At 44.5% G+C, this 27,259-nt stretch overlaps 1 protein-coding gene across 6 annotated transcripts in view; it reads left to right on the top strand.

The window, feature by feature from the left end:
• LOC121568778 (SUN domain-containing protein 1) overlaps positions 1-27,259 on the top strand; it is a 53,989-nt gene that overhangs the window by 15,609 nt on the left and 11,121 nt on the right. For 3 of the 6 annotated variants that reach the window (XM_041879203.2, XM_041879200.2, XM_041879199.2), the window contains 10 exons: positions 14,726-14,914; positions 16,902-17,155; positions 17,683-17,703; positions 17,934-18,275; positions 18,754-18,888; positions 20,069-20,200; positions 21,209-21,286; positions 23,686-23,802; positions 26,318-26,449; positions 27,120-27,213. In XM_041879203.2, the coding sequence (XP_041735137.2) occupies positions 14,799-14,914; positions 16,902-17,155; positions 17,683-17,703; positions 17,934-18,275; positions 18,754-18,888; positions 20,069-20,200; positions 21,209-21,286; positions 23,686-23,802; positions 26,318-26,449; positions 27,120-27,213 (1,421 nt within the window). In that variant the 5' untranslated portion in view covers positions 14,726-14,798. The remainder of the gene's footprint in view (positions 1-14,725; positions 14,915-16,901; positions 17,156-17,682; positions 17,704-17,933; positions 18,276-18,753; positions 18,889-20,068; positions 20,201-21,208; positions 21,287-23,685; positions 23,803-26,317; positions 26,450-27,119; positions 27,214-27,259) is intronic. The other 3 variants (XM_041879201.2, XM_041879202.2, XM_041879204.2) reach the window with 3 other exon arrangements.

Below are 27,259 nucleotides of genomic sequence, written 5' to 3'. Positions count from 1 at the left end.
TATCCTCTGCAGCAGAGGTAACTCTGGGTCTTCCATTCCTGTGGCGGTCCTCATGAGAGCCAGTTTCATCATAGCGCTTGATGGTTTTTGCGACTGCACTTGAAGAAACTTTCAAAGTTCTTGAAATTGTCCATATTGACTTAAAGTAATGATGCACTTTCATTTCTCTTTGGTTATTTGAGCTGTTCTTGCCATAATATGGACTTGGTCTTTTACCAAATAGGGCTATCTTATGTATAGTGCCTTGCAAAAGTATTCATCCCCCTTGGCATTTTTCCTATTTTGTTGCATTACAACCTGTAATTTAAATTGATTTTTATTTGGATTTCGTATAATGGACATACACAAAATAGTCCAAATTAGTGAAGTGAAAGAAAAATTATAACTTTTTTTTTTTTTTTTTTTTACAAAAGACTCACGGACCAGGTAAGGGGGGCATTAATCAGAGAGGCAACAAAGAGACCAAAGATAACCCTGAAGGCCCTGCAAAGCTCCACAGCGGAGATTGGAGTATCTGTCCATAGGAACACTTTAAGCCGTACACGCCACAGAGCTGGGCTTTACGGAAGAGTGGCCAGAAAAAAGTCATTGCTTAACCCTCCCGTTGTCCTAGGGTCAAAATGACCCGCCACTGTGTTGAACCAACTTTATTTAATTTTTATATTTTGGGGATCATTTGTGAGAAGGAGGCAGTGATACTTTCTTTAAAGTCTCACTGCCTCCTTCTCACAAATGATCCCAAAAATATAAAAATTAAATAAAGTTGGTTCAACACAGTGGCGGGTCATTTTGACCCTAGGACAACGGGAGGGTTAAAGAAAAAAAATAAGCAAACACGTTTGGTGTTCGCCAAAAGGCATGTGGGAGACTCCCCAAACATATGGAAGAAGGTACTCTGGTCAGATGAGACTAAAATTTAGCTTTTTGGCCATCAAGCAAAACGCTATGTCTGGCGCAAACCCAACACCTCTCATCACCCCGAGAACACCATCCCCAGAGTGAAGCATGGTGGTGGCAGCATCATGCTGTGGGGATGTTTTTCATCGGCAGGGACTGGGAATTTGGTCAGAATTGAAGGAATGATGGATGGCGCTAAATACAGGGAAATTCTTGAGGGAAACCTGTTTCAGTCTTCCAGAGATTTAAGACTGGGACGGAGGTTCACCTTCCAGCAGGACAATGACCCTAAGCATACTGCTAAAGCAACCCTCAAGTGGTTTAAGGGGAAACATTTAAATGTCTTGGAATGGCCTAGTAAAAGCCCAGACCTCAATCCAATTGAGAATCTGTGGTATGACTTAAAGATTGCTGTACACCAGCGGAACCCATCAAACTTGAAGGAGCTGGAGCAGTTTTGCCTTGAGGAATGGGCAAAAATCCCAGTGGCTAGATGTGTCAAGCTTATAGAGACATACCCCAAGAGACTTGCAGCTGTAATTGCTGCAAAAGGTGGCTCTACTAAGTATTGACTTTGGGGGGTGAATAGTTATGCACGCTCAAGTTTTCTGTTTTTTTGTCTTATTTCTTGTTTGTTTCACAATAAACAATATTTTGCATCTTCATCATGGTAGGCATGTTGTGTAAATCAAATGATACAAACCCCCCAAAAAATCAATTTTAATTCCAGGTTGTAAGGCAACAAAATAGGAAAAATGCCAAGGGGGCGAATACTTTCGCAAGCCTCTGTATACCGCCCTACCTTGTCACAACACAACTGATTGGCTCAAACCCATTAAGAAGGAAATAAATTCCACAAATCAACTTTTAAGAAGGCACACTTGTTAATTGAAATGCATTCCAGGTAACTACCTCATGAAGCTGGTTGAGAGAATTCCAAGAGTGTGCAAAGCTGTCATCAAGGCAAAGGGTGGCTGTTTAAAGAATCACAAATGTAAAATATATTTTGATTTGTTTAACACTTTGTATGGTTACTACATGATTCCATATGTGTTATTTCATAGTTTTGATGTCTTCACTATTGTTCTACAATGTAGAAAATAGTAAAAATAAAGAAAAACCCTTGAATGAGTAGGTGTTCTAAAACTTTCGACTGGTACTGTATATATACAACTTTGTTTTTTACTCCGTATATTAGAGAATCCATATATACAGTGCTTTCAGAAAGTATTCAGACCCATTCACTTTTTCCACATTCTGTTTTTTTACAGCCTTATTCTAAAATTGATTAAATTGGTTTTTTTCCCCTCATCAAGCTACACACAATACCCCATAATGACAAAGCAAAAACAGGTTTTTAGATTTGTTTGCAAATCTTTATATATATATACAGTGGGGAGAACAAGTATTTGATACACTGCCGATTTTGCAGGTTTTCCTACTTACAAAGCATGTAGAGGTCTGTAATTTTTATCATAGGTACACTTCAACTGTGAGCGACGGAATCTAAAACAAAAATCCAGAAAATCACATTGTATGATTTTTAAGTAATTAATTTGCATTTTATTGCATGACATAAGTATTTGATACATCAGAAAAGCAGAACTTAATATTTGGTACAGAAACCTTTGTTTGCAATTACAGAGATCATACGTTTCCTGTAGGTCTTGACCAGGTTTGCACTCACTGCAGCAGGGATTTTGGCCCACTCCTCCATACAGACCTTCTCCAGATCCTTCAGGTTTCGGGCTGTCGCTGGGCAATACGGACTTTCAGCTCCCTCCAAGGATTTTCTATTGGGTTCAGTTCTGGAGACTGGCTAGGCCACTCCAGGACCTTGAGATGCTTCTTACGGAGCCACTCCTTAGTTGCCCTGGCTGTGTGTTTCGGGTCGTTGTCATGCTGGAAGACCCAGCCACGACCCATTTTCAATGCTCTTACTGAGGGAAGGAGGTTGTTGGCCAAGATCTCACGATACATGGCCCCATCCATCCTCCCCTCAATACGGTGCAGTCGTCCTGTCCCCTTTGCAGAAAAGCATCCCCAAAGAATGATGTTTCCACCTCCATGCTTCACGGTTGGGATGGTGTTCTTGGGGTTGTACTCATCCTTCTTCTTCCTCCAAACACGGCGAGTGGAGTTTAGACCAAAAAGCTCTATTTTTGTCTCATCAGACCACATGACCTTCTCCCATTCCTCCTCTGGATCATCCAGATGGTCATTGGCAAACTTCAGACGGGCCTGGACATGCGCTGGCTTGAGCAGGGGGGACCTTGCGTGCGCTGCAGGATTTTAATCCATGACGGCGTAGTGTGTTACTAATGGTTTTCTTTGAGACTGTGGTCCCAGCTCTCTTCAGATCATTGACCAGGTCCTGCCGTGTAGTTCTGGGCTGATCCCTCACCTTCCTCATGATCATTGATGCCCCACGAGGTGAGATCTTGCATGGAGCCCCAGACCGAGGGTGATTGACCGTCATCTTGAACTTCTTCCATTTTCTAATAATTGTGCCAACAGTTGTTGCCTTCTCACCAAGCTGCTTGCCTATTGTCCTGTAGCCCATCCCAGCCTAGTGCAGGTCTACAATTTTATCCCTGATGTCCTTACACAGCTCTCTGGTCTTGGCCATTGTGGAGAGGTTGGAGTCTGTTTGATTGAGTGTGTGGACAGGTGTCTTTTATACAGGTAATGAGTTCAAACAGGTGCAGTTAATACAGGTAATGAGTGGAGAACAGGAGGGCTTCTTAAAGAAAAACTAACAGGTCTGTGAGAGACAGAATTCTTACTGGTTGGAAGATGATCAAATACTTATGTCATGCAATAAAATGCAAATGAATTACTTAAAAATCATACAATGTGATTTTCTGGATTTTTGTTTTAGATTCCGTCTCTCACAGTTGAAGTGTACTTATGATAAAAATTACAGACCTCTACATGCTTTGTAAGTAGGAAAACCTGCAAATTCGGCAGTGTATCAAATACTTGTTCTCCCCACTGTATATATATATATATATATATATATATATATATATATATATATATATATATATATATATATATATAAATGTATACATAAGTATTCAGACCCTTTACTCAGTACTTTGTTGAAGCACCTTTGGCAGCGATTACAGCCTTCAGTCTTCTTCGGTATGACTCTACATGCTTGGCACACCTGTATTTGGGGAGTTTCTCCCATTCTTCTCTGCAGATCCTCTCAAGCTTTGTCAGGTTGGATGGGGAGCTTCGCTCCACAGCTATTTTCAGGTCTCTCCAGAGATGTTCGATCGGGTTCAAGTCCGGGCTCTGGCTGGGCCACTCAAGGACATTCAGAGACTTGTCCCGAAGCCACTCCTGCGTTGTCTTGGCTGTGTGCTTAGGGTCGTTGTCCTGATGGAAGGTGAACCTTCGCCCCAGTCTGAGGTCCTGAGCGCTCTGGAGCAGGTTTTCATCAAGGATCTCTCTGTACTTTGCTCTGTTCATCTTTCCCTCGATCCTGACTAGTCTCCCAGTTCCTGCCGCTGAAAAACATCCCCACAGCATGATGCTGCCACCACCGTGCTTCACTGTAGGGATGGTATTGGTCAGGTGATGAACGGTGCCTGGTTTCCTCCAGACGTGACGCTTGGCATTCAGGCCAAAGTGTTCAATCTTGGTTTCATCAGACCAGAGAATCTTATTTCTCATGGTCTGAAAGGTCCTTTAGGTGCCTTTTGGCAAATTCCATGCGGGCTGTCATGTACCTTTTACTGTGGAGTAGCTACTCTACCATAAAGGCCTGATTGGTGGAGTGCTGCAGAGATGGTTGTCCTTCTGGAAAGGTTTCCCATCTCCACAGAGGAACTCTTGAGCTCTGTCAGAGTGACCATCGGGTTCTTGGTCACCTCCCTGACCAAGGTCCTTCTCCCCTGATTGCTCAGTTTGGCAGGGTGGCCAGCTTTAGGAAGAGTCTTGGTGGTTCCAAACTTCTTCCATTTAAGAATAATGGAGGCCACTGTGTTCTTGAAGACCTTCAATGCTGCAGACAGTTTTTGGTACCCTTCCCCAGATCTGTGCCTCGACACAATCCTGTCTCAGAGCTCTACGGACAATTCCTTTGACCTCATGGCTTGGTTTTTGCTTTGACATGCACTGTCAACTGTGGGACCTTTATATAGACAGGTGTGTGCCTTACCAAATCATTTCCAATCAATTGAATTTACCATGGGTAGACCCGAAACAACTTGTAGAAACATCTCAAGGATGATCAATGGAAACAGGATGCACCTGAGCTTTTCGAGTCTCATAGCAAGGGGTCCGAATACTTACGTAAATAAGGTATTTTTGCTTTGTCATTATGGGGTATTGTGTTGTAACAACACGTAAATGGGGTCTCTCCTCCAGTGATTGACCTAGCCTAAAGCAGAGCTGCAGACTGTGGTACACTGACAGGTTAGGTTAGTTACTTCTTCTCAGAGAAGGAGAAATGCTGCCATCATGGATATGTTTTGATTTGAATAAAAGAGCATCCTCATCATTTTCTGCCCAGTGCCTGATTTTCTCTCCTATGCCATATTTTTAACATGTTAGTGTGAGGGGAAAGTGAATGTGTGTCTGCATGAGAGGGAGGGAGTGAGAGGGTAAAAGAAAAAGGGAAAGTCAGCTCTTGGGTTAGACATTTTCATGTACAAGAGTCAATCACAGCAGAGTACACACACACACACACACACCTGGCACCTAGCAGTGTAGTAGTTCTGCCTGCCTGCCCCTTTCAAATAAACAGCACCTGATGGATGGGATTCTAGACACACACAGACCCTAGCCTGAGAGTGCAATAGCGTGTCTCTTCAATGGGCCTCTTCATATTTTATGACCAGTCTGTGTAACTGGGTCAGTGGGTCCCCTGGTTGGCGTTAGTATTGTAGCTCTCATAGTCACTTAAACTGATCTAGGGTAATATTAGGACCAGTGGTTATAGTGATGTTATCAGCCTGGGGGTAAGGCTGGGTGGAAGGTTATCTAGAGTAATATTAGGACTAGTGATTATAGTGATGTGATCAGCCTGGGGGTAAGGCTGGGTGGAAGGTGATCTAGGGTAATATTAGGACCAGTGACCATGGTGCTTGCCTACGGAGCTGTGAGGGGAACGGCACCTCCTTACCTTCAGGCTCTGATCAGTCCCTACACCCAAACGAGGGCATTGCGTTCTTCCAACTCTGGCCTGCTGGTCCCCCTACCTCTGCGGAAGCACAGTTCCCGCTCAGCCCAGTCAAAACTGTTCGCTGCTCTGGCACCCCAATGGTGGAACAAGCTCCCTCACGACGCCAGGACAGCGGAGTCACTGACCACCTTCCGGAGACACTTGAAACCCTACCTCTTTAAGGAATACCTGGGATAGCATAAAAGTAATCATTCTATCCCTACCCCACCCCCACAAAAAATAAAAGAATAATAATAATAATATTTTTTTTTTAAACACATTAAAATAAATAAAAAACAACAACAATATATATATAAAACAAATGAAAATTAAAAACAAAAGTGGTTGTCCCACTGGCTATCATAAGGTGAATGCACCAATTTGTAAGTCGCTCTGGATAAGAGCGTCTGCTAAATTACGTAAATGTAAATGTAAATGTAAATGTAGTGATTATAGTGATGTGATCAGCCTGGGGATAATGCTGGCTGGAAGGTGATCTAGGGTAATATTAGGACTAGTGATTATAGTGATGTGATCAGCCTTGGGGTAAGGCTGGGTGGAAGGTGATCTAGGGTAATATTAGGACTAGTGATTATAGTGATGTGATCAGCCTTGTGGTAAGGCTGGGTGGAAGGTGATCTAGGGTAATATTAGGACTAGTGATTATAGTGATGTGATCAGCCTGGGGGTAAGGCTGGGTGGAAGGTGATCTAGGGTAATATTAGGACTAGTGATTATAGTGATGTGATCAGCCTTGGGGTAAGGCTGGGTGGAAGGTGATCTAGGGTAATATTAGGACTAGTGATTATAGTGATGTGATCAGCCTTGGGGTAAGGCTGGGTGGAAGGTGATCTAGGGTAATATTAGGACTAGTGATTATAGTGATGTGATCAGCCTTGGGGTAAGGCTGGGTGGAAGGTGATCTAGGGTAATATTAGGACTAGTGATTATAGTGATGTGATCAGCCTTGGGGTAAGGCTGGGTGGAAGGTGATCTAGGGTAATATTAGGACTAGTGATTATAGTGATGTGATCAGCCTTGGGGTAAGGCTGGGTGGAAGGTGATCTAGGGTAATATTAGGACTAGTGATTATAGTGATGTGATCAGCCTTGGGGTAAGGCTGGGTGGAAGGTGATCTAGGGTAATATTAGGACTAGTGATTATAGTGATGTGATCAGCCTTGGGGTAAGGCTGGGTGGAAGGTGATCTAGGGTAATATTAGGACTAGTGATTATAGTGATGTGATCAGCCTTGGGGTAAGGCTGGGTGGAAGGTGATCTAGGGTAATATTAGGACTAGTGATTATAGTGATGTGATCAGCCTGGGGGTAAGGCTGGGTGGAAGGTGATCTAGGGTAATATTAGGACTAGTGATTATAGTGATGTGATCAGCCTGGGGGTAAGGCTGGGTGGAAGGTGATCTAGGGTAATATTAGGACTAGTGATTATAGTGATGTGATCAGCCTGGGGGTAAGGCTGGGTGGAAGGTGATCTAGGGTAATATTAGGACTAGTGATTATAGTGATGTGATCAGCCTGGGGGTAAGGCTGGGTGGAAGGTGATCTAGGGTAATATTAGGACTAGTGATTATAGTGATGTGATCAGCCTGGGGGTAAGGCTGGGTGGAAGGTGATCTAGGGTAATATTAGGACTAGTGATTATAGTGATGTGATCAGCCTGGGGGTAAGGCTGGGTGGAAGGTGATCTAGGGTAATATTAGGACTAGTGATTATAGTGATGTGATCAGCCTGGGGGTAAGGCTGGGTGGAAGGGATGAAGTGGAGTTAATAAAGACTGTTCAAGGAAGGTTAAAGGCATGTGTGGAGAAGGAGTGCCAGTTGCTGCTGTTGGCCATGCTGCACTCACAGTTGTTTAGGACGTCTGGTGTGTGTTGTGGGGCGATGTGGGCTTGTGTCCACGCCTGTTTGTGTGTGTGTGTGTCTTTGTGAGTAGCAGCATGGTTGCTAGCCTCAGACAGTGCTTGCATCACTGGTCAAGGGGATGGTTGAATGGCAGCAGCTGGATGATGGTGGTGTTGTTGACCCCATTCAGGCTGAACTTATAAAACATGGCTCCCCTTAGGCTGATTATACTCTTCTGAAAATGTCAGCCATCCCATTGAAGGATACAGTTGAATTGCTGTGTTGTGGCATGTGAATGTGAAGGGGAATTTCAACTACAGTTAGTTTGTCTCTTCTCTACTTGCTAGTGCTCCTCTCTGACAAGATTTGTTCCGTTAGAAGTGGGAGGGGCGCAAACTCAGGCGGCCACAGATCACACACACACACACACACACACTCTCAGGCCCCGAAGAGCTGTTTGGATATGTTTCCATAGCAACAAGGGCAATATGAAAGAGAGAGAGAGGAAGGGATGGCACACTGTTGGAGAGAGAGGAGAAGGAAGAGAAGTGCTTCTGTTCTGTGGGAGGGAAAAGAGGAGGGTGGGCGGTGGCCGTTGTAATCTCAGTGCCAATTGAAACCCACACAGAGATAGACAGATGGAAATCTGAGATCCCCTCTCCCCAGCCTGTCCCTGCCCTGCCTGTGGTAAATATAGGCCTGTGTTCTTCCTCAGGGGAATGGCAGCTCTCTACCCTATAATGGTTAAAGGAAACCGTAGGGTGGGACGTGTGTGTGTGTTTGATGTTTTGTGTTTTCCCCACAGACCTGCACTGACCATCCAGAGCCCAGCTTAAACAACTGTGTGAAAACATTTTCAGTAAAGCCTCATTTTGTAAACAGAATGTTGTTAGGACCAGAAGGGTTTAAAAGAGGAGTTGTAAACCCTGCTGGGAGTGATATCCCCCTCATTAATACACTTCAGAAGAGCGCCTGGTGGTGGTTTTAAACTGATCTGCTAATGAAGTTTTCGTTGTGTTTAGCATTTGGCTTAGCACCCCAGGCTTGTTAAGGGTGAGTTGATAGTGCATCAGTTTTTCCCCAAAAAAGTGTGTGTGTGTAGCATCGTTCAACCGCCGTTTAGATTTATAGACCATGTGGTTTGTAATCTGTGGCTGAGCTCCCTGACTGTGGTGTGTGTGACTGTATCACTGCTCCTTGGCTATAATATCAACTGTCTTTGATCTGTCAGGGGAGGTTATATTAATGAGGATCTGTCAGGGGAGGTTATATTAATGAGGGTAATGAGGATCTGTCAGGGGAGGTTATATTAATGAGGGTAATGAGGATCTGTCAGGGGAGGTTATATTAATGAGGGTAATGAGGATCTGTCAGGGGAGGCATGCCAGCCAAATGTGTAGCGGTCTTTATTCATGTTTTATTTTTCTTTACATTATTTTGGATGGCCACTAGGGGGCAATAACATCGTCTATGGCAGGGGTGTCAAACTCATTCCATGGAGGGCCTAGTGTCTGCTGGTTTTTGGTTTTTCCTTTCAATTAAGACATAGACAACCAGGTGAGGGGAGTTCTTTATTAATCAATGACCTGAATTCGTCAAGTACAAGGGAGGAGCGAAAACCCGTAGAAACTAGGCCCTCCGTGGAACGAGTTTGACACAGTGGTCTATGGGCAATCGCAGAACATTATTTCAGATCCCTCCTACAGATCCCTCCTACAGATCCCTCCTATGTACTTCACTCATTTTCAGTCATCCTTTGTCCGATGGTGTTAGGGACTTTTTTGTTGTTGGGACGAGTGACTTCAGCTTTCGGACGAGTAAAAAATCTGTCCTATTTGTCCGAAGGACAAGTGGCTAAAGAAGTTTGTCACGCCCTGGAGGATCTGTCAGGGGAGGTTAGATTAATATGAGGGTAATGAGGATCTGTCAGTAGAGCTTAGATTAATGTGAGGATCTTGTCAGGGGAGGTTAGATTCATATGAGGGTAATGAGGATATGTCAGTGGAGCTTAGATTAATGTGAGGGTAATGAGGATCTGTCAGGGGAAGTTATTAATATGAGGGTTATGAGGATTTGTCAGTGGAGCTTAGATTAATATGAGGGTAATGAGGATCTGTCAAGGGAGGTTAGATTAATATGAGGATCTGTCAGGGGAGGTTATATTAATGAGGGAAATGGGGATCTGGCAGTTGCTCCCAGGAAATGATGTAATTATATTCAGCAAACATGAATTCAATTTGACCACATGGATTTCAGAGGACTTTCCCTGCAGGTCAATGATTATTATAAAGTCATCATCCATGATACAATAAAGGAAAGGAAAGCTAGTAGGTTACCCCTGAGCTTCAATACGTGTTTTAAAGACACCTCAGTGGTTGTACTATGTAGGCTAAATTCCTGGGTGATCTGATCTCTCTCTGGTTTGTTAGTATACCATCGGAGAACTGGCAGTACCCACTGAGTGTGGGAGGACTGACCATCAAAGCTCTCGTTGTTGTGTAAGAGAACAGTGAAGGAGGAGAAGTGTAATAGTGAAGGAGATTTATTTGTTTTCTCTCTCTGCTTTTGGTCAGTGTCCAGTCTACTTTGATATCTGGTGTGGGGGCGGTTTAGCCAAGGGATACTCATATGGATCGATACAGAGACCAATAGCGAATTGAAATGTGTGTTTGCAAGCAAGACGAGGTGATGTGCTGAGGTCTTAACAAGCTCAATCAATAGTGGTGGTGGAGGTGTGTGTGAGAATTGTTAAACACAAGTTTTTAGAGGTGTTATTTGTGTGTGTGTATGCGTGCGTTCTTGTTTCCACAAGTTGTGTGAGAGATTTGTCTGTGTGTGTGGATTTACAGAGAGTATCTGTCTGTGTATCAATCCAGGTGTTTCACCACTGCAGGGTTTGTAAAAAGAGTCCTCTGCCAAGCCGGTGCCAATGATGTGCTGCGCCAAGCAGAGCTCTGTGTTAATATCCCTGGCCAGTGGCTATAGACGGGCTGTTCATTCTGTTTCCTCCCTCCCTCCCAGGCGACCACAGGGAGATCCAGATCTGGGTCTGGAAGTCAACTGTACTGCTAGTTACTGGATTGATAATGTCATTGATTGGCTGTCCATTAACCTATTGTACCAGGTCTGAAAACAGAAATGATAGAGACTGCAGACCATTAGGGTCGACACACACACACACACACACACACACACACACACACACACACACACACACACACACACACACACACTGTGAGGCCTAGTAGAGAAAACTGCTCCGCTGTGTGTGATTGTTCTGGAGGGTAGTATAGTGCAGAGTCTGATGAAAGCTGCCTTATTAACTCTGCACTAGGCTAACTCCTGCTGCAGTAGCCTCCACATACACACGGAGGACAGTGTGAGAGAGAGAAGCATGTAGTGCTTAATATCCTGCTCTACATGTACAGATGTAGGATCTTAATTTGATCACCCTGTTGCAAGAGAACTTTCCTACTAAGCAGGAAATGTAAAACTTGTAGTGTATTTAAGGTTTAAAATGGCTTCTGAAGTTTGTAATTTCCACTTTGAAATTTGTCTAGATTTTCCCTTACGAAACCCCTACAAAAATGTTAATTTAATTATAATCTACATCATTTTTCACAATTCCTGTTGCTGCAGGATTATTTGTAGGCAGTGCTGTGTTATTCTCTTCTGAGCTCTGTGAGCTGCCATGCAATCATGGGTTCTTCTAGGTTCCTTCTGACCTTTACAGTCAGTGCAGATATCAGCATGGTTCCAGGTAGTAAATTCAGTCTGACTGCGTTGATGGTTGATCCCACCACAACCCACTCAGCCCACTATGAAGTACAGCACCTTTCCCTGCCCTGAGACTAAATGTTGTCTTTGCACAGCACACCTGTGATATGCTGAACCTAAACAGTTAAAAACAGTCCGTTTGTAGTCCCCGGTCCCCCTTGACTTATCAGTGCTCTCTCTCACCCTAGCAGTGCCCTCCAGGGAGCATGTGTGCCCTACAGGGGGGCAGAGTGACCTGGGCACTGCAGACGGTCACAGTGTGACCCCCTGTGTGGGTAAAGCTGCCCTCTACAGTCCTGACACAGCCCCTAGCCTGGGTATTAGGATGTTGGGGGGTAGACAGGAGACACAGCCACTAGAATTGGTATTAGGACTTGGGGGGTAGACAGGAGAGACAGCCCCTAACCTGGGTATTAGGATGTTGGGGGGTAGACAGGAGACAGTCCACATAACATGGGGTGGGGAACAGGGGCACACAGGGTATTCTTAAAGGTCAAATGCAGCCATTTTCATCTCAATATTAAATCATTTCTGGGTAACAAATAAGTACCGTACTGTGATTTTCAATTAAAATGAAGTAAATAAAAATAGCTTCTTAGCAAAGAGCAATTTCTCAAGCAATAATTTTGCTAGGACTGTCTGGGAGGGGTCTGAGTGGGGAGGGGAAAACTGAAAACTAGCTGTTATTGGCAGAGAGGTTTGGAACTCTCTTTCTTATTGGTCTGTTAACAAATTTGCCGCCTGGTGAGGTCATCAGGCATGCCAAAACTCCATCCCACCAAAACAGGCTGACATTTCAGGCAGTCTTTTCAAACAGCTCTTATACTAAAAGGGCATTATCAATATTTTCACAATTTCACAGTATTATTCCAACCTCATAGTGCGGACATATACAGTATATAAAACACAGGAAAATCCTTTAACATAGTGTGTGGGGTAACAACATAGACAACTCTCTGCTAATATCCCATAAAACCTGGTGTGTTCTCTAGCATGGTCTGTAGTGGGAACACACACTCTCTGGAAGAACACACACTCTCTGGAAGAGCACACACTCTCTGGAAGAACACACACTCTCTGGAAGAACACACACTCTCTGGAAGAACACACACTCTCTGGAAGAACACACACTCTCTGGAAGAACACACACTCTCTGGAAGAACACACACTCTCTGGAAGAACACACACTCTCTGGAAGAACACACACTCTCTGGAAGAACACACACTCTCTGGAAGAACACACACTCCCTAGAACAGCACACACTCCCTAGAAGAGCTCACAGACTCTGTGGAAGAGCACGCAGTCATAGTGAGAGGTGTTGGTGTGTGAAGGAGAGACAGGTGGAGCAGCAGGCAGAAGGAAAGCAAAGCCCATAATTGGCTCTGGATGGGATGGTGTAATCCTGATGTCTTAGGGCCAGGAGGACACACACACACAGACACAACACACACAGGCCTGGGGATTGACTGATAGAGGAGGCCTCTACAGCCAGAGCCGTTCAGAATTTTGTCTTATGGACTCTCACTGTTGTGGTAGCAACATTGAACGAGACCATGTGTTTGTGCTTACATTTTGTTCCCGCCTCCCATGTCCATTACAGGAAGGTTCTTGAACACAGTCCTCCAGTCAGTCAGCTAAGATGCTGTTCTCCTCCTCAACTGCCTTGCTTGTCTGTCAGGGGGATTTAGATGACTGAAATACAAAGGAGAGGAGACACAACCTACTGTAGGAGAATATTACCCTACTGCTGTGTGTTTAACATCAGATCACAATTGTTAGTAACTTATTGTGTGTGTGTGTGTGTGTGTGTGTGTGTACACAAGCAATAGACAAGAACACTATCTGAAAGGATCTGTTTATAAGAGCCAATGTGGCATTAATGATTTAGTTGTGTTCTGTGTTGGAATGTTGGCACTGGTCTTGGCCCTGCCTGCATAATCATCCAGGGGTGTGGTCTGGTATGAGTGAGTCAGAGAGTTTCTAGCTACTGCTGCAGAAGAGTCCAATTCTATATTCACAATATTTACATTCCATCTCCACATCTTACTGGCTCAAACTGGTATATTTTTTACATTTACATTTTTTACATTTCGCAGACGAGCTCACCCAGAAGGTGCATATATTTTCGTACTTTTTCATACTGGTCCCCCGTGGGAATCGAACCCACAACCCTGGTGTTGCAAGCACCATGCTCTACCAACTAAGCCACATGGGACTGGTATACAGTGTCCTTATCCATTCCACTATATATCTGTCTGAAGGCCCCAGAATGGGCCTCTCTCCTCTTTCACACGCAGGCCTCATTCTTCCTCCATTTGTATTTGTAATTGGGTGAGTCATTTCCTGAGAGGCCGGTGTTCAGCTCCAGGAACAGTTCCTGTGGTAACATTCTCTCCCTACTGAGCTGCTACAGGTTTCCCAATGCTGTGTTGCTGTTGTTTACAAAACAAAGTCTCTGTCTAGTTGATATGTGTGACTAAGATACAGACAATGGATGGGAGAAAGTTGGGAATGTCCGTATTAATCATGTTACGCTAACTAAGCTCTGGGCCTGCATTAGTAAAGCTCTTAGAGTAGGAGTGCTGATCTGGGATCAGTTTAGCCTTTTAGGTGATAATGAATAAGTTAACCATTATCAATACTGGCCCTGACTGACTCAGAGGGAGAGGGTTGTTGAGGTAAGCTGAAACCACAGAAGTCCTGGTCTGACTCAGACCAAGGCCTCTGATTGGCCTGCAGCAAATGATAAGAAGCTCAGGCACTGTGATTGAGTTTTTCTCTCTCCCTCTCTCTCCCTCTGTTTCTCTCTCTCCCTCTCTTTCTTGCCATCTCATTTCTTCTCCCTTGCTCTGTCTCTCTTGCTATATCACACTGTATAATCTCTCTTCCCCTGTCCTCTCTTTCCTCTTTCTTTTCCATCTCACTATCCCACTCTCTTGCCATATTCTCTCTTCCTCTCCTCCACTCTCATCTCTTTCTCCTGCTCTCTATTTCCCTTTCCTTCTGTCCTTAGCTCCAGCTACTCGACTGTGGCCCTAGAGTTTGAGAAGGCGCATCAGATCGCTCCCGTGTTCAACTCGCCCAGGATGTCGCGGCGGAGCCTGCGTCTGCAGACCACGGGCGGTCTCTATGGCAACGACAGCCTGGCTGACTTCTCCTCCCAGAACCACAGCAGCGGAGGGTCCAGTCAGAGAGAGTCATGGTAAAACTACACAGGGTCCAGTCAGAGAGAGTCACGGTAAGACTACACAGGGTCCAGTCAGAGAGAGTCACAGTAAGACTACACAGGGTCCAGTCAGAGAGAGTCACGGTAAAACTACACAGGGTCCAGTCAGAGAGAGTCACGGTAAAACTACACAGGGTCCAGTCAGAGAGAGTCACAGTAAGACTACACAGGGTCCAGTCAGAGAGAGTCATGTTAAGACTACACAGGGTCCAGTCAGAGAGAGTCACGGTAAGACTACACAGGGTCCAGTCAGAGAGAGTCATGTTAAGACTACACAGGGTCCAGTCAGAGAGAGTCATGTTAAGACTACACATGGTCCAGTCAGAGAGAGTCATGGTAAGACTACACAGGGTCCAGTCAGAGAGTGTCATGGTAAGACTACACAGGGTCCAGTCAGAGAGAGTCATGTTAAGACTACACAGGGTCCAGTCAGAGAGAGTCATGTTAAGACTACACAGGGTCCAGTCAGAGAGAGTCATGTTAAGACTACACAGGGTCCAGTCAGAGAGAGTCATGTTAAGACTACACTGGGTCCAGTCAGAGAGTGTCATGGTAAGACTACACAGGGTCCAGTCAGAGAGAGTCATGTTAAGACTACACAGGGTCCAGTCAGAGAGTCATGTTAAGACTACACAGCGTCCAGTCAGAGAGAGTCATGTTAAGACTACACTGGGTCCAGTCAGAGAGAGTCATATTAAGACTACACAGGGTCCAGTCAGAGAGAGTCATGTTAAGACTACACAGGGTCCAGTCAGAGAGTCACGGTAAGACTACACAGGATCCAGTCAGAGAGAGTCACGTTAAGAATACACAGGGTCCAGTCAGAGAGAGTCATGTTAAGACTACACAGGGTCCAGTCAGAGAGAGTCATGTTAAGACTACACAGGGTCCAGTCAGAGAGAGTCATGGTAAGACTACACAGGGTCAAGTCAGAGAGTGTCATGGTAAGACTACACAGGGTCCAGTCAGAGAGAGTCATGGTAAGACTACACAGGGTCCAGTCAGAGAGAGTCATGTTAAGACTACACAGGGTCCAGTCAGAGAGTCACGGTAAGACTACACAGGGTCCAGTCAGAGAGAGTCATGTTAAGACTACACAGGGTCCAGTCAGAGAGAGTCACGGTAAGACTACACAGGGTCCAGTCAGAGAGAGTCATGGTAAGACTACACAGGGTCAAGTCAGAGAGTGTCATGGTAAGACTACACAGGGTCCAGTCAGAGAGAGTCATGGTAAGACTACACAGGGTCAAGTCAGAGAGTGTCATGGTAAGACTACACAGGGTCCAGTCAGAGAGAGTCATGTTAAGACTACACAGGGTCCAGTCAGAGAGAGTCATGTTAAGACTACACAGGGTCCAGTCAGAGAGAGTCATGTTAAGACTACACTGGGTCCAGTCAGAGAGAGTCATATTAAGACTACACAGGGTCCAGTCAGAGAGAGTCATGTTAAGACTACACAGGATCCAGTCAGAGAGAGTCACGTTAAGAATACACAGGGTCCAGTCAGAGAGAGTCATGTTAAGACTACACAGGGTCCAGTCAGAGAGAGTCATGTTAAGACTACACTGGGTCCAGTCAGAGAGAGTCATATTAAGACTACACAGGGTCCAGTCAGAGAGAGTCATGTTAAGACTACACAGGGTCCAGTCAGAGAGTCACGGTAAGACTACACAGGGTCCAGTCAGAGAGAGTCACGGTAAGACTACACAGGGTCCAGTCAGAGAGAGTCACGGTAAGACTACACAGGGTCCAGTCAGAGAGAGTCATGTTAAGACTACACAGGGGAATGGAGTCAATGGACACACACACACACACAAACGCACTCTTGCAGACACAAAAGTTTGAAACATTAGCCTGATATTAACATTAAACACGCATAGATACACACAGAGACAAACACATTGTCATAATCAGGCACACACTGACTTCTATCATCCCTACCAATCTCTCTCCTGTGTGTCAGGATGGTGAGGAGCAGAAAACAGCAGCAGTCTGCCTCCAGCTCCCAGTCCCTGTCTCAGTCCCTGAACCAGTCCCTGTCCCTGTCTCTGAACCAGACGCCACGCAAGACCCTCTCCTTCTCCACCACCAACACTCCCACTACAGGCTGCACCACTGCCAGCGATGCCTCCCTGGTCTCCTCCATCCTGGACCATTCCAACCTCCGCCAGCGGTCCACCACTACTTCCACCACTACTACCACAGACGGCTACAGGGGTCAGTCCAGGGGCAAAGGGCAGGGCATGGGTCATACGATCAGAGGAAGGGTTACGTTTGATAGAGAGGATACATTAGCTCTATTCTGGTTCCAGACCTGTACGGTATGTGCATTAGCCAACTCCTCTGACTATCGTTGGCTTGAGATGACGGGTATGGTCAGACAATCTATCATACGATGGCTAAAGCACAGGTCTGGGACCAGTCAACCGCATTAGAATATGAGGTAAAACTAGGACTGTAGCAGTTTAAGCTAACTAGTTAGCATGCTAATTTTAATTACTGCAGTTTGTTGTTTGTGTGTCTATCTGATATGTAAGGCAGGAATGATGAATGGTTTGTGGGATTACCAGGGGAGAGACGGGGCAGGCTGACTGTATAATCTTTCCATTTAATCCCTTTGATGTGGTTTTACGGAGATTAGCTGCGTTATTACCTGTGTGACCCAATACAATTAATTAATCAGTATTCAATGATCTCCCGTTGGCTTTGATGATTTGATAATGCTTTATTCCCTCTACGTTCAGATCAGGATACCAATCTGAAAGGTGAGTCTTCACCATACATTATAATGATATTTGTGTGCATTCACCTGAGTAGGGATCTTTTATTACACATCATCACAACACTTTTCCAGGAAGTAAACACAGGCTTGCTTTAAGGCTAGCTCTGATGTGCAAAATAATTATATTTTGAGACCATAGAAATATATGAAGAAATGGTTTTCTAGTCAGATTTGTACTTAAAAATGTTCCTCTTGTGTGTGTGTTTTCCCCAGGGAGGAGTTCAAGGACAGACTACAGCTCAACGGGTGCGAACGGCGGCGTCAACACTGTGTCGCACAGCCACGCCATGGTCGCCAACGGTTACATCTGTAAAGACTGTTCCATACACTCTGAGAGGAAAGAAGCCCTCACCACATACTCTTCCTCCTCCTCTTCCACGTCTCAGGCTGGCTCTGCTGCAGCAGCTGCCGCCGCCCTCTCCTCCTCCTCTTCGTCAACTCAGGCTGCCTCTACTGCAGCAGCTGCTGCCGCCGTCTCCTCATCATCAGCATCATCATCATCAGCCTCATCCTCCAGTTTATACTGCACGGACAAGAGTCAGAGGAACAAGACAGGTGAGAACCGTACCTAGTGTGCACACAACTGACTGGGGAGTGAAACAGGGTTGTGTTCATTAGGCACCAAACGGAAGAAAACAGACTGAAACATGGAGGGACATCCTGGACGCTCATTTTCTGTTGCAAAACGCTTTCTGTTGCATTCCCTAATGAACACGACCCAGTGTTCCTGTCCTAGGATAAAGGTAAACAGGAGGTCCTTTCTGTTTGATGGTTTACAAACCTGTGCATATCACACTGTTTCCTTAATTTATAAAAAAATCTCTGAGTCCCGTTAGAAGACTACCTTAAAAGCCCAGAATGCCCAAAACAAATTCAAATGATCAGTCAACCAGCCATTTCTTGTGTGTTTCTCTGTTTCTGTTTGCTTGTTAGTGCTAAGGCTATGTGGGTTTCCACTAAGGAGAAGGACCCATTTCTCTAACTTTTATATGTCCGATTAAGTTAACTAACCTGCCAACCTTTCTCTGTCTAGGTCTCCTGGTGTCAGTGTCTAACACGTGTGTCCACCACAGCAGACGAGCCCTGGCCCCTATAGTGTCCCTGGTGACACTGCTCTTCCAGAGCGTTCTATGGCTGGGCACTAGGGCCAGGAGCCACTCAGGCAAAGGTATAAGAGATGCTTACTACTCGGGTCTGTTCAGATGGGCGCAACATTACAAAACGTTCACATAGAAAGGCATTATGTAGAACAGATATGGTGCAGAATTTGGCATCATATCAGCTCTATTCATTGTATTTCTATCTGCACGTTTTACTTCACTGAATTCCCCCATGATACTACTTCCCTTCCCACCTGATCAATCGCTCTCTTTTTTTTACTGTCTTTCATGGTTTGATTTATTGATAGTCTCAAGGGACTGGACTCCAGTTAATCATAATAGGGCTATAAAAATATATACCGGTATTTTCACAGGCTCTTTGAACTGTCCTCTCTCCTCATCCCCCTGCTGTCTTGTTCCTCCTGCTGTCCTGTCTCTCCTCTTCCTCCTGCTGTCCCTCCTGTTCCTCCTGCTGTCCTGTCTCTCCGCTTCCTCCTGCTGTCTTGTTCCTCCTGCTGTCCTGTCTCTGCTGTTCCTCCTGCTGTCTGGTCTCTCCTCTTCCTCCTGCTGTCTTGTTCCTCCTGCTGTCCTGTCTCTGCTGTTCCTCCTGCTGTCCTGTCTCTCCTCTTCCTCCTGCTGTCTTGTTCCTCCTGCTGTCCTGTCTCTGCTGTTCCTCCTGCTGTCCTGTCTCTCCGCTTCCTCCTGCTGTCTTGTTCCTCCTGCTGTCCTGTCTCTGCTGTTCCTCCTGCTGTCTGGTCTCTCCTCTTCCTCCTGCTGTCTTGTTCCTCCTGCTGTCCTGTCTCTGCTGTTCCTCCTGCTGTCCTGTCTCTCCTCTTCCTCCTGCTGTCTTGTTCCTCCTGATGTCCTGTCTCTGCTGTTACTCCTGCTGTCTGGTCTCTCCTCTTCCTCCTGCACAGCCTGGTCATCAGTCATAAAGTCATATATTTTTATGTGACCTCATCATGCCTCACTGCTCTCTTTTCCTCACCTGCCCTGCTTCCTCAGTGTGAGCTGGTGAATATCCAGTACTCTTCCACTCCTGTCTCTTCCCGGCCTCAAAAATCTGACGTTAGAGGTGGAAATGGAATAGCCTGGTCCAAGATCTGTATGGGCCTTAACATTAGTCAGAGTTTTAGTCGGCTAAATAAAGCTAAATACTGATCTGGTCCCGTGCTAGAAAGGGGATGGGGGTTTAACAGACACATTGTCTGACCTGACCTTTGATGTGTGGTATGGTTGTGTCACTAGGTGTTCTGGCGTCCCTCTTAGACAGGGCCAGACGGGCTGTTTCCTCCAGCGCGTCCTGCGTCTCTTGGTTCTTTAAGCAGACCACTCTCCACAGGATGATGGGCTACAGGGCCAACAGCTACGAAGGCAAAGGTACCTGACCCACCGCCGGCATGGGTCAAAGGTCATCGATCATCAACACTGACCATCAACACTGACTCAGTGACCCTCTTTTCTTCAGCCCTCTATTTCCACTGTCTGCCGACTCGACATTTATTTCTCAAGCTCTTGGTCTTTGCATTTCTGTGTCTGTGAAAAAGTATCTGTGAAGGCTGGGCATAAGTTTAACTGTGCATGTATAGTAATGGTTTGGTGGAATTATAATGTAGAGGAATGCTTCTCTCCACAGTATGTACTGATGCTGTTTTCTACTGTGTAGTTTCACCATAGAGAACTCTCTTTCAGAGTATCTCTCTCCAGCTCTGTCCATCTACCACTGCATGCTCATCAATGAAACAGTCCTCCATCCTTCTTAAAGGGACAGAGACAGAACTCCTGTACCACCTCACTGTCTGTCACTAGTCTTTGTTTCCCCCCTACACACACTCTCTCTCTGTCTCTCTCTCTCTCTCTCTCTCTCTCTCTCTCTCTCTCTCTCTGTCTCTCTCTCTCTCTCTTGCTCTCTCTCTCTCTCTCTCTCTCTCTCTCTCTCTCTCTCTCTCTCTCTCTTTTGCTCTCTCTCTCTCTCTCTCTCTCTGTCTCTCTCTCTCTCTCTTTTGCTCTCTCTCTCTCTCTCTGTCTCTCTCTCTCTCTCTGTCTCTCTCTCTCTCTCTCTCTCTCTCTCTGTCTCTCTCTCTTGCTCGCTCTGTCTCTCTCTCTCTCTCTTGCTCTCTCTGTCTCTGTCTGTGTGTCTGTTTTGTTTATGTGTTTTCTCTCTTCATCCATCTCAGGTTTCATACAGGTCCTCTTGATTACGTCATAAACAAATGGGCTTCTTTCCACTTTGGTTGGTTCCCTTGGTGACATGCAAATGTCCCTCTTACCCTCTCTTTGTGTGTTGTAATATACAATGCGTCACACACTCTTGGTCGCCACTCGCCTGCAGAATGGAATGTTTTGGTATGTAAATATGATTATTAATAGTTTGTTGTTGTGTTGCAGCTCACTCCAGTTACTGTGGGAGCATGAATGTAAAAGACCACGTGACGGGAGACGGACACTTTTTGAATGGCTCGTTGTGTAAGTAGCCAACACGCTCACACACACACACACACACACACACACACACACACACACACACACACACACCCATGTGCGTGCACACACACACAAATTCCCTCTCAAGTGCTCTATACGTGGCAGGGGGCCACTTTCTGACACAGAGTTAATTCTATGCGTGACCTATTTCCAGATCAGTGCACAGGGGTTATGTGAACAACTAGGGCCAGTGACCAGTCGGTCACGCCTCTTTCACCAGTCAGTGACTATACACTGGCTACTGGCCTCCCTAGTCAGATACAGCAGGTGTTTGTGTGTTTCCATACAAGCACTTAGAAGTCTTTTTTAAGGGCCTGAACCCATAAAGATCAATCAGATGTATCTCTGTGAATGTGTGAATGTTTCACTTCAAAGATTGTTTCAATGAAAATGGGAGAAGAAATGGCTAGTCCTGTAGGGTTACATGTCTTATCTAACATCTTCCTAAATGACACTGGCGTGACAAACGATCCTGAGAATGCAGTTGAACAAACATCAAACAGAGAACAAAGGCCCGTTTGACACAGAAGGCGCTTACCAAACGTCTGGAGAGGAGGGAGGGAGGGAGGAAGGGATGGGCTGTGTCACCAAAGAGATAGGCAACGTTCCTGGTTTTCTTTTTGCACATGCTTACATCACAGAAGATTGCTTTTTCGTATTAATGTGGTTCCTTTGTTGTGAGATTTGATCATCAACGCATTTTGATTGCAATAAAGACAACCTGGAACGCAACCGGAGATTGACAGACAGTTGGCTCAGTTGGTAGAGCATGGCGCTTGCAACGCCAGGGTTGTGGGAATCGATTCCCACGGGGGTCCAGTATGAAAATGTATGCGCTACTGTAAGTCGCTCTGGATAAGAGCGTCTGCTAAATGTACAAATGAAATAATAAAATGATAACTGTGTTGCAGTTTTTACACTGGGGACATTTCACTCATTCAAAAGCATTTTTTATAATATTTTATTTTCCTTTTCTTTATTTTTTTACATTCCAAAAACAAACGTATACGAACTACTACTTACACACACACACAAACAATGACTACATCTCATCTGCCCAGACCCACATGCTCACACCCCCATCCCTACTGCCTGCATTATTGTTGCCACTTGGTCTTAAATTGTACTAATTTGTTTTTCTGAGTCACCCATAATATTTTCATTGTGTTAATGATGTTTGATTGAATGACTGAAAGTTTTTAGTATATGTTTTTTCAAAATGAGTGATGAGAAAAGAATGGTCCAGCCCATTGGGTATCTCACTACACCCCATATGTCATGTCTTGAAATATGCAGACAGATGGATTCAAAGTAAGTTTACATTGTAATAATTCTGACAGCCAACTTTCTAGCTCCGCCCATTACTTCAGAACTTTATAGCATTCCCAGAAAGCATGGATTATTGAGTCATTATTAGTTTTACACTTGAGACATGACTCCACCGTTGTGCTGTAGAATTTCAGAATTGTTCTCTTGCATAATACATTCTATACATTAGTTTATACTGGATTAAGCATACATTATCGTTAGTTATGCTCTAACTTTCCCTCCATCTTGTGCCAACATCAGTTCTTTTTAAATCTTGGTTCCAATTGTTTTTTTGTTTTTTTTGAAGAGATTGTCAATTGGATATGCTCTCCTCAAGGTTTTGTAGATATTCCCTATCATATGAGCATCCTTTTCTGACTCCCTCAAGGTTGCTCTGATGTCCAAAAGATTTCAAATAGAAATGTCATGATAAGTAACTTTTACATCTACATTGGTCCAAAATTACTTTTTTATTCTGTCATGGAAATAAATGTATTTCCTATTACCAAGTCATTTATGGTTTCTATGCCTTTAGTTTTCCATGTGGACCAATTTATCGATGCATTCTGAAAACCTATCCAAGTATCGTTCCATAAGGTTGTGTTTCTAGGGAGTGTTATTGGTTATTTTGGTAAAATACGTTTCATTTTCTTCCGTATCGTTATAGTGTTCTTAACTATGAAGTTGTTAATGTTCTTAGCTTTACCCTTTGAAAATAGACACCTAAAAAGATTCTGGGGATGAGCGTGCGCATCTTCAATATGTACCCATTGTTCCTATTTAGTGAATTCAACTATATGTCGCAAGTAAAAGCCTTGGGTAGCGAGTTAAAACCACCCTCAGACTTAGGAAGATGTATAACGTTCCTTTTTGTTCTATTATTTTTATTTGAATGATTTTACATTGCATACATTATTTAGAACTTTCAATTGACTTCTGATTTGTTAAGTTACATCAATTTTTTTTTATTGTCATTTCATTTTACATCATTGTTCATTCATTCATTCATTTGTTTGTGTTATGTTTTGTTTTCCTTCTTGTCTGCCATCCATCTGTCATGTGGTCTGCCTCAGGTGACGACTGTAAAGGGAAGCAGCACCTGGAGACCCACACACTGGTCCACAGTCACACACAGACCTCCAGGACTCACCGTCTACTGGGGGCTCTGTGGACCCTTATAGCTTACACAGGTTAACCCCCTTCCTCCTCCTCCTGGTTTCCTTCCTTCCTGACGCAATAAACATGCAGGTTAACCCCCTTCCTCCTCTCCCTGGCTTCCTTCCTTAATAGCCTAATATACATATAGGTTAAACACCTTCCTCCTCCTCCTCCTCCTCCTGGTTTCCTTCCTTAATAACCTAATACACATGCAGGTTATCCCCCTGCCTCCTTCCCTGGCTTCCTTCCTTACTGACCTAATACACATACATCAGAGTCGTATTCATTGGTGCAAACCGTAGCAAAAATGTTCTGCAACAGAAACTAAAATCAAGCATTTCTTATTGGACAAGTTCAGGTAGTCCCTCCCTGACTCAGTTAGTTTGATTCTGTTTGGTGCCTAATGAATACGACCCTGCTAATATTGACTCGTTGCTTTATAAACCTTGCACACATAGACTTTTCATGGAATCTCTCATTGACATCAATGCAAATGATATACAAACTATGTGTGTGGGTGTGGGGAAATAATAATCCCTTCCTTCCGCTACTGGTCCAGGACCTGTTTTGTTGCACGGCTGATAGTGGTTGAGGTCAGGAATAGGCTCCAGAGAGCTGATCTGAAATCAGTTGTGAACTGAAGCCTCAGTCCTTTTAATTGTCCTAATGCCCAGCATTTTTTATTACCATGTCATTACCACTCTATTTACCTAATTGAATCACTACGATGTTGTTTTTTATTTTACCAGGTTAGTCTCATTGACGTTGATATATATATATATATATATATATATATATATATATATATATATATATACAGTGAGGGAAAAAAGTATTTGATCCCCTGCTGATTTTGTATGTTTGCCCACTGACAAAAAAAAGATCAGTCTATAATTTTAATGGTAGATTTATTTGAACAGTGAGAGACAGAATAACAACAACAAAAAAATCCGGAAACACGGATGTCAAAAATGTTATAAATTGATTTGCATTTTAATGAGGGAAATAAGTATTTGACCCCCTCTCAATCAGAAAGATTTCTGGCTCCCAGGTGTCTTTTATACAGGTAACGAGCTGAGATTAGGTGCACACTCTTAAAGGGAGTGCTCCTAAACTCAGCTTGTTACCTGTATAAAAGACACCTGTCCACAGAAGCAATCAATCAATCAGATTCCAAACTCTCCACCATGGCCAAGACCAAAGAGCTCTCCAAGGATGTCAGGGACAAGATTGTAGACCTACACAATGCTGGAATGGGCTACAAGATCATTGCCAAGCAGCTTGGTGAGAAGGTGACAACAGTTGGTGCGATTATTCGCAAATGGAAGAAACACAAAAGAACTGTCAATCTCCCTCGGCCTGGGGCTCCATGCAAGATCTCACCTCGTGGAGTTGCAATGATCATGAGAACGGTGAGGAATCAGTCCAGAACTACACGGGAGGATCTTGTCAATGATCTCAAGGCAGCTGGGACCATAGTCAACAAGAAAACTATTGGTAACACACTACGCCGTGAAGGACTGAAATCCTGCAGCGCCCACAACGTCCCCCTACTCAAGAAAGCACATATACAGGCCCGTCTGAAGTTTGCCAATGAACATCTGAATGATTCAGAGGAGAACTGGGTGAAAGTGTTGTGGTCAAATGAGACCAAAATCGAGCTCTTTGGCATCAACTCAACTCGCCGTGTTTGGAGGAGGAGGAATGTTGCCTATGACCCCAAGAACACCATCCCCACCGTCAAACATGGAGGTGGAAACATTATGCTTTGGGGGTGTTTTTCTGCTAAGGGGACAGGACAACTTCACCGCATCAAAGGGACGATGGACGGGGCCATGTACCTTCAAATCTTGGGTGAGAACCTCCTTCCCTCAGCCAGGGCATTGAAAATGGGTCGTGGATGGGTATTCCAGCATGACAATGACCCAAAACACACGGCCAAGGCAACAAAGGAGTGGCTCAAGAAGAAGCACATTAAGGTCCTGGAGTGGCCTAGCCAGTCTCCAGACCTTAATCCCATAGAAAATCTGTGGAGGGAGCTGAAGGTTCGAGTTGCCAAACGTCAGCCTCGAAACCTTAATGACTTGGAGAAGATCTGCAAAGAGGAGTGGGACAAAATCCCTCCTGAGATGTGTGCAAATCTGGTGGCCAACTACAAGAAACGTCTGACCTCTGTGATTGCCAACAAGGGTTTTGCCACCAAGTACTAAGTCATGTTTTGCAGAGGGGTCAAATACTTATTTCCCTCATTAAAATGCAAATCAATTTATAACATTTTTGACATGCGTTTTTCTGGATTTTTTTGTTGTTATTCTGTCTCTCACTGTTCAAATAAACCTACCATTAAAATTATAGACTGATCATGTCTTTGTCAGTGGGCAAACGTACAAAATCAGCAGGGGATCAAATACTTTTTTCCCTCACTGTATATATATATTTTTTTTTTTAAGAGAGACCTGGCCAAAATAGCAGCACATAAAGTTTCATACAAAGACCATTTTCTTATGAAAGCTCCAACGTTGTGTGTGTTTGTTCTGATCCTTCCAGGGTACTGTCTGCTCCAGCCAGGTTACTATGTAGTGAGGGCAGGCCGGGCTCTGGGGTCAGCAGTGGGGTCAGCAGTACAGTCAGTGGCTCAGAGACTCCTGTCAGTGCTGTGGCTAGTCCTGGCATCTCCAGGTTAGTTACTCTCTGTTGCATCCACCCTCTCTTCATCATCAGTATTTAGTTGTTTAATCAGTTGCTCTTTCTTACAGTGGGGAAAAAAAGTATTTAGTCAGCCACCAATTGTGCAAGTTCTCCCACTTAAAAAGATGAGAGAGGCCTGTAATTTTCATCATAGGTACACGTCAACTATGACAGACAAAATGAGGAAAAGAAATCCAGAACATCACATTGTAGGATTTTTTATGAATTTATTTGCAAATTATGGTGGAAAATAAGTATTTGGTCAATAACAAAAGTTTCTCAATACTTTGTTATATACCCTTTTTTGGCAATGACACAGGTCAAACGTTTTCTGTAAGTCTTCACAAGGTTTTCACACACTGTTGCTGGTATTTTGGCCCATTCCTCCATGCAGATCTCCTCTAGAGCAGTGATGTTTTGGGGCTTCTAAATTTGTCTGTCATAGTTGACGTGTACCTATGATGAAAATTACAGGCCTCTCTCATCTTTTTAAGTGGGAGAACTTGCACAATTGGTGGCTGACTAAATACTTTTCCCCCCCACTGTATATACACACTACATTACAGTAACGTTCCCCCTCCCCCTCTCTCTATCTCGCTCTCTCCCTCTCCCCCTCTCACTCTCTCTCTTTCTCCCCCTGTCTCTCTCCCCCCCCCCCCAGGTAAAGCAGCCAGAGGGCTGTTGTGGTGTCTGGGGACAGGCTGGTACCAGCTGGTGTCTCTCATGTCTCTGTTCAACGTATTCTTCCTGACCCGGTTAGAGCCTGCACTACTGTATCTAACTATGTGACCTTAGACCCCT

Source organism: Coregonus clupeaformis, chromosome 7, assembly GCF_020615455.1.
Source record: "Coregonus clupeaformis isolate EN_2021a chromosome 7, ASM2061545v1, whole genome shotgun sequence".
Lineage (NCBI taxonomy): Eukaryota > Metazoa > Chordata > Actinopteri > Salmoniformes > Salmonidae > Coregonus > Coregonus clupeaformis.
Note: the sequence above shows the minus strand (reverse complement) of the source record. Positions and strands in the feature narration are given on the sequence as shown.